Source organism: Salvia hispanica, chromosome 3 (genome assembly GCF_023119035.1).
Source record: "Salvia hispanica cultivar TCC Black 2014 chromosome 3, UniMelb_Shisp_WGS_1.0, whole genome shotgun sequence".
Lineage (NCBI taxonomy): Eukaryota > Viridiplantae > Streptophyta > Magnoliopsida > Lamiales > Lamiaceae > Salvia > Salvia hispanica.
In genome coordinates this window covers 12,833,979-12,841,786 of record NC_062967.1, presented here as the reverse complement: position 1 = coordinate 12,841,786, position 7,808 = coordinate 12,833,979, and the positions used below count along the sequence as shown (strand labels likewise).

General features: G+C 32.8%; 1 protein-coding gene across 1 annotated transcript; it reads right to left on the bottom strand.

Moving 5' to 3' along the window:
• Nucleotides 1-2,602: 2,602 nt before the first annotated feature.
• LOC125209310 (leucine-rich repeat protein FLOR 1-like) lies at nt 2,603-3,634 on the bottom strand. Its single transcript, XM_048108910.1, has one exon. It carries the CDS (start codon nt 3,632-3,634, stop codon nt 2,603-2,605), a length of 1,032 nt encoding a protein of 343 aa, XP_047964867.1.
• Between the last annotated feature and the right edge of the window lie 4,174 nt (nt 3,635-7,808).

Genomic DNA, 7,808 nt, shown 5'->3' with positions numbered 1-7,808 from the left:
ATAATGTCTTTAATTAATAGTATAATACTAATTTTTTCTTTTATTAACTTATAACTAAGTTTCAATTTCTTTTAGTAATTGACGGATTATTTGGAGTTAAATTATAGTGTATGCCCGAGCCCGGGCATACACTAGATCTGATGGCATTTCCCAATGTTTCAACGCGGAGAAAGACAAATTCTACACCGTCTCAGGTAATTAATTACAAGTACTTTTTCATTATTGATTAATTCACTGAACTTCGTTTCAATCAGTGGCGGACCTCAGTGCTATGGGGGATCCATGGAACCCCAAAAAATATTAGCTATTACTATATTTATATTAATGCTTTTAACAAATACTCTCATGGCGCACTTGGCTTCCCTTTGTGCCTTTAGCACTTAGATTAGTGAGAGTGAGAGTTGAATCCTAACTGTGGCATAACTATATTTTGCTCCACGGCTAATTTTGATTAAGAGTTATCACTCTATTTTTATTTCTTCTTACATATAAATGTCTTTATTTTTCTTATTTACATTTGACTGAGTTTGATTCTTACAAAAAATTTATTTTTATTCTATACAATTTGAGAGTTGGATTCTCACCATAAGCAATTACATTTTATATTAATTTTTCTATTTTATATTTTATGCGATCGTTTTATATCATTTTTTTTACGTTTTAAATTACTAATATTAAGAATTCAGTTTAAGTCTTTCTTCTCTTCAATAATTTATGTTTAATTTTTTTTTAAAAATAAACTCTCCTTTTCAGCAAAGTTGTTTTTTGTTTTCTTTTGTTGACTTTGCATCTATCAACTATCACCTTACATATACCTCTAACTTTTATAATTGATTCTCTTATTCATCGGCGCTAATTAAATACCATAATACTAGAAACACCGATTTGGAATCCCCCCCATAAAATTCCTGCGTCCGCCAATGGTTTCAATAATGATAAATAATATTTACAGCGTGGTTCCAAACAAATATGGAAGAAGCTACTGCGCATACGAAAGTCTTAACAAGCACTGGCAATCAAACAACTAATTGGATTATTGCCAAAGCTGGTTGTTGGACAATGTTCATAGGCGGCTTTCACGTAAATGTTACTACTAACGAATTTCATTTCAAATAAAACTGAAATTTGCGTAGCTCTTTTTTTTTGAGCTGGAGAATGTCAATTAAATTCATTTTTTATTGATTGTATTCGATTTTTGGAGGTAGAGTTACGGTTTTTAGATTTTTATTAGTGGAGAGGTTTGAATTAAACTTAGAAGAGTTGGATTTTCGGTGAAACATAAGTGCTATTGAATCAAGTATTGTGCAATTTTTGACAGGATAATAAAAGAGATTCGATCCCTATTTTGTTGGAATTGGAAGGATGTATTTATAGTTTCATTTGGTATTGAATTAGTGAACCATCTGTGATTTTAGAGGACACATGTACTGATGACACAAGAGAAGATTGACAACTAGAATTAAAAATGCCATGTAATTATAGTTGGGTGTGCCTTCTAACCCACCGTGGGTTAAAACAATCACCACAAAGTTTATGTATTTTCAAACAACTTTTAAAGTTTGCGAAAAATAATAGATTTGAACAAAGTTAATAGTTTTTAGCGAACAAAATCTTTAAATTGTAGTACTCCCTCCGTCCCGCTTTAGCAGTCCCATTGACTTTTCTGCACTCGTTTTGTAAAAATGATAATAAATAGTTAAAGTGGAGAAATAATAAAGTAAAAAAGAGAATAATGTAGATAAGACTCTTCTTTATATTATTCTCTTTTTTACTTTATTATTTCTCCATTTTAACTATTTATTATCATTTTTATAAAACGAGTGCAGAAAAGTCAATGAGACTGTTAAAGCGGGATAGAGGGAGTATTAAAGATTCCATGAATCAAGCCGTCATAATTTGAGTTGCAATTTAAATATCAACTTTATCAAACTATATCACATAAATGTTTTTCAGTTAGTTATATTTAAGTGGCTGTGTCAATGCAATATATTTTCTCTTCTAACGCCCAAAAAGGTAAGATTGAGAGATGCATTGAGGTTCTTATTTAAATGTAGAAATTACATTTTCCATATCAAACAATTGACAATGTCAAAAAAGAGAATGATAGACAAGAAGCTTCTTTTCCTGTGATTAGTAGATACGTAATGAAGACAAAAAGTATCGGTCCACTGGAAATATCACACGGCCTTCCCTTCACTTAAATGAAATTATTAAATTGATACTAATTTTTCAATCGCTAAAATAAGGAGTAATAGTATATAATCTTATATTAAATCCTGAAATTCAATGAAATTGGTCTGTTTTTAATATTTTATTTAAATAATACTCTGTTTACACAAATTAATCTCATTTTCTTATTTTGACTATCTACGTACCCAATTGTTCTAATTTGTTACTTCAATCAACATAACAATACAACTTCTACATTAAATCACCAAATAGCAGAGCTCACACTCTAGTGTCTTAATAATTAATTCACCAAATAGCAGAGCTCACACTCTAATGTCTTAATAATTAAATCACCAATATATAATGGATTAAGATATGTGAGATTGATAAATAAAATAGTAATGTGATTGGAGCAATAAGATGATAATCATAACTAGTTGTTACAAGGAGCAAGTGGAGCTCCACATAAACCAGGATTCCCAACAAAATTTGAAGCCGGAAAACCCAATTGATGCTGCGGAATCTTCCCACTCAACCGATTCCACGAAACATTAAACTGGCCAAGATCCTCCATATTCAAGATTCCCTCCGGAATCTCCCCTGTGAGGGAGTTTCCAGAAAGGTCTAGATATTGGAGGCTGCGCATGTTGGCGAGTTGGGATGGGATTTCGCCGGTGAAGTTGTTGTTGTTGAAGAAAATGTTGACGAGACCCGTCATGTTGAGGATGCTTGTGGGGATGTTTCCGCTGAGATTGTTGTTTCCGAGATTCAGAGTGTTAGCTCGTCCTAGGTTGCCGATGGAGCTCGGGATCGGGCCGGAAAGGTCGTTGTTGAGTAGATAGATGTATTCGAGGGATTTCATGTTTCCGATGGACGGTGGGATGCTTCCGCTCAAATTGTTGTCATTGAAAAAGAGGGATATTAGTGATGTCATTTTATTGAAAAGATTATGGGGGATGGGGCCCACGAGATGGTTTTGGCTAAGACTGAGGATTTGTAGTTGACTCATGTTCTCAATGGAGCTCGGGATTGATCCTTCGAGACTGTTTGCTCCGAGGTACATTTCGCGCAAGTTAGTAAGCTTGCCTAATTCAAACGGGATGGGGCCCGTTAAATTCTGCAGCTTGGCAAGATTGAGAAGTTGAAGGGAAGAGAGATTTCCAAGAAACGGGGACAATGTTCCAGACATTGGGGTGTCGTCTATTGAATCCCCGGAACGTTCCAACTTGATGACTCGGCCTGTTGAAGGGTCGCACTCGATTCCATCCCATGATGCGCAACAATCGTTGCTAGGAATCCAATTGCCAAGCAATTTCGAGGGATCAGAAGTGATTCTTTTCTTGAAATCGAGGAGTGCCTCTCTATCCGTAGGGTGGCAAGCTCGGGATTGTCGAATCCCGAACCCGAAGAAAATGGAGGTGAAGATGAGGAGGACAATGAGGTATTTGGTTGAACAATTCGTCATTGAGAATATACATATAAGTGTAGTCCGTGTATATATTTATAGTGTAGGATTAATTAGTGGAGCAATTATTCTTGTACTATCATATACACACAATTTAATACAATTCGATGTTTTATTCAGTTTACCTTTTTTTCTTTTTATTAGCATTCATTCTTGTTTTTTTGTTTCACTCAATGAAATTTATGTTATTTACACGGTATTATATAAATTTAAGTAGCAATACTAAAGTCAATTATATTTATGTTATTGAAATTCAATTCTCAATTAATTGAATATTGAATGTTATTTACACTATAATATCATTCATTCTTGGTTTTTTGTTTGATTCAATTAAATTTATGTCATTTACACTATATTATATAAATTTAAGTAACAATACTAAAGTCAATTAAATTTATGTTATTGATAATCAATTTTCAATTATTTGAATATTGAATGTTAATTGGTTCATAATTAAAGGAATTAATGAGTTATGTAATCAATTCAATTACAAATACTATTTTTAATTTTCAACATTTCGAAATAGTACTTCATCCGTCCCACAATAATTGTCGCTATTTTCCATTTCGGTCCGTCCCACAATAATTGTCACACCTTATTTTTACCATAAATAGTAAGTAGGTCTCACGTTCCACTAACTCCCTTCAATCACATTTATTATAAAACCAATTTTAAAAAATAGCCCCTCATTCTACTAAATTTTTCAACCAAATTTTCTTTACATTTCTTAAAATTCGTGCCACCATCAAGAGTGACACTTATTATGGGACAAAAGGAATAATAACCAACAAGACAATCTGTTTTGTAACCAAAATAAAAACAAGACAGTATGTTATTTTGATTTTTCAACATTACCAAAAACAATGAATAACATAATCACAATTGATTCGTAATTAATGTATTGGTTTGTGATTGTTTAGATTAACTGCTTCTAGTGAGATTTAGTGATTTAGAAATATAATGTCTCAATGCTTATCACTTTGCCATAAGTCAAATTATACTATTGACTAATACACCCTTATTTTAAACTAATGCACTAATTTTATTCACCATTTTCGAATGGTAAGATGTAAACTTTTCAAACTAACGCACTAATCTTGTCAAATTAGTTCACTTATATTCTAAAGATGTGATCTTTTCAAATCAATGCACTAATTTTGCAATTGCCAATATTTTCTAATTCTAACCTCTTGCCAATAATTTAGTAAGATACTCCATATTATAAATTGACTTTTTACAAATTTGCATTATATAAAATCATTTCAATTCAATCATCTAATAGTCATATAGGAGTACTTAATTTCTTAATATTATCATTCAATGAAATACAAATATTCATTCACATCCAATTATTTTATTATTAAATAATCATTAAAATTCTTGATTGTAAAAAATATATACGTACGTATATATATATTTAATTTTTAGTTGTTATCATCCATGGAAATAGTAATAGTTAGCATCAAATTATTTATTAGTATTAACAAATTATTAAATTTATAAGTCATGAAAATGGCTACGTGTATAGATATACTTAATTTCTAAGTGTTATCATTCAACGAAACAGTAATAATTACTATTAAATAATTATTAAAATTCAAAATCATAAAAATGACTATATGCATATAGATACTCAATTTCTTAGTGTTATATTCCAATTAAATAGTAATAGTCATTTTGCATCAAATTATTTTATTAGTATTAAATAATTATTAAAATTCTAAGTCATAAAAATGATGGCATGTGTATAAGCACTTAATATTGTTATCATCCAATGAAATAGTTATAGTCATTCTCATCAAATTATTTTATTAGTATTAAATAATTATTAAAATCCTGAATCATAAAAATGATTACATGCATATACAAACTTAATTTCTTAGTGTTATTGTTCAACGAAATAGTAATAGTCATTCACATCAATTACTTTTTTCTATAAATAATGTTTTAAATTCTAAATTATGAAATCGTAGTAGTATACATACTCTATCACATAAATGTTTTTCAATAAATTATAAAGAAAAAGACAAGGAGAAAAATGTTACTATAAATGAACATCGACTATTTGTGTGAAACGGATGAAAAATGAAATATGATCTATTACTATAGGACGGGGGAGTACATAAAAGATTCATTTGTCACCATGTCTTCATATATAGCATATCCTGGGATTTAAGAAAGTAGTGTTTAATGAGTTAAAAAAGTAAAATAAAGTAGAGGTGAGAATAAAGTAAAAGAGAAAAGAGAGTAAAGTAAAAGAAAGAATAAATTAGAATAAGTGTGATTACATGTTTTGTTTTTAGATATAAAGAGAAATGACTCAAATAACTTGGGACAAAATGAGATTCAAGTAACTTGAGACAGAGGAGGTAATTTTTATCATTTGAATCACTATTTTTTCTCATTTTCTCAGAGCATTTCATTATTTTTCATATAAAATGTATCACGGTTAAAAATAATTTGCAATTTACTATCGCTCAAGATACGTGAGATTAACAATAAATTAGTAGTATTAAGAAAGAATGTGATTGGAGCAATGAGATAATCAATTATATTATTCTCTTTACAAAACAACACATAATTAGATGTTGCATGGTGCAAGTGGAGCTCCACATAAACCAGGATTCCCAGCAAACACCTCAGCCGGATAATTGATTTCATGCGGCGGAATCTTCCCACTCAACCGATTCCTCGAAAAATCTAACCAGACGAGACTACTCATATTAAAGATTCCCTCCGGAATCTTCTGTTAGAATATGGAAAAGAAATAATGTAAGTAAGGCAAGGATCATGTAATTAGTGAGTGATTGATCTTGTAATTAATGTGTGATTGATACCACCAAAAATAGGAGATAGTATTACCATTTGTAAATTAGGGTAAGCCTCTATATTAAGAGGCTTACTCCAAACGATGAAATACGAAAAAGAAAACAATTCTCCTACAATGTCTTCTTCCTCTTCTCTCTTGGATATCAATTTCAATATGGTATCAGAGCAGACTCCGCACCGTGGAGAGGATCGTCGTTTCGAGGAAGATAAGAACAAGCTCTTGTGCTCTCACTGTGGAGGCCGGAAACACACCAAGGAGCAGTGCTTCCACCTCGTCGGATATCCTGATTGGTGGGATGAGATGAAGAAGCGACGGGCTGCTCGAAATTGGGCGAACAAGGGAAACAGGGGACCACCGGCAACAAGGGGAGCGAGACCGGGCTACCAGCGCTGCGAATGCAGCGGGCAGCACCGGAGCCACCACTGTCACCGGTCGAGATGAGGCGATCGGAATTGGGACTGCAGCGGCGCCTTCTGGAGAAGAAATGGCATCGGCAAGGGTTGGGAAAGGTAATGGGGGGTTTAATTTTAAATTAAACCCCTCACATCCACCTTTATTATATTCCAGTCCCTCCAGTTCCGTAGAATATGAAAATATACCCCATTCTCTTTTTATGCAGTCCTCAAACACTCCTAAATTAAATATTGACCCCATTTACTCTCATATTGTTGGAAAAAGACCCCCAGACTCTAGAAAATTGGAATTTGAACCTCAAATTGATTGCAAAAATAGGTTTCAAGTTCTAGAAAATTTATCTGCAGCCTCTAGTATGTCTGAATCTTCATATAAGGATAAGGACTGGATTTTTGACTGTGGGGCTACTGACACTATGTCATTTGATGAATCTGATTTTACTGGGATGTCCGAACCTCATAAAAAATATGTCCAGACTGCCAATGGGGAATTGCTTACTGTCAAGGGAACCGGAACCATTAATATTTCACCCGCTCTAAAAATCTCAAATTGCCTATATGTCCCAACCTTGTCCCATAAGTTACTTTCTGTTAGTCATGTCACGAAAGAACTGAATTGCACCTTACTAATGCAACCTTCTTTTTGCATGTTACAGGATACTCAGACGGGGACGATTGTTGGGCGTGGCACTGAGCGACGTGGTCTTTACTATGTGGATGAGGTAGCTCAACAGAGTATTGTGTTGCTGACTCACGGATCCGCGGACAGACAGGCTTGGCTATGGCATCGTCGATTAGGACACCCATCGCTAGGTTATCTTAAAATTTTATTCCCTAGTTTTGATAAAATTACTCGTATGGATTGTGATACTTGTTTTTTGGCTAAGAGTCATCGACATTCTTTTAAAGCTAATAATACCCGTGTGGACCA

What these genes read in the sequence shown, in the direction of transcription:
- LOC125209310 (XM_048108910.1), bottom strand. Translation starts at nt 3,634, where the DNA reads ATGACGAATTGTTCAACCAAATACCTCATTGTCCTCCTCATCTTCACC.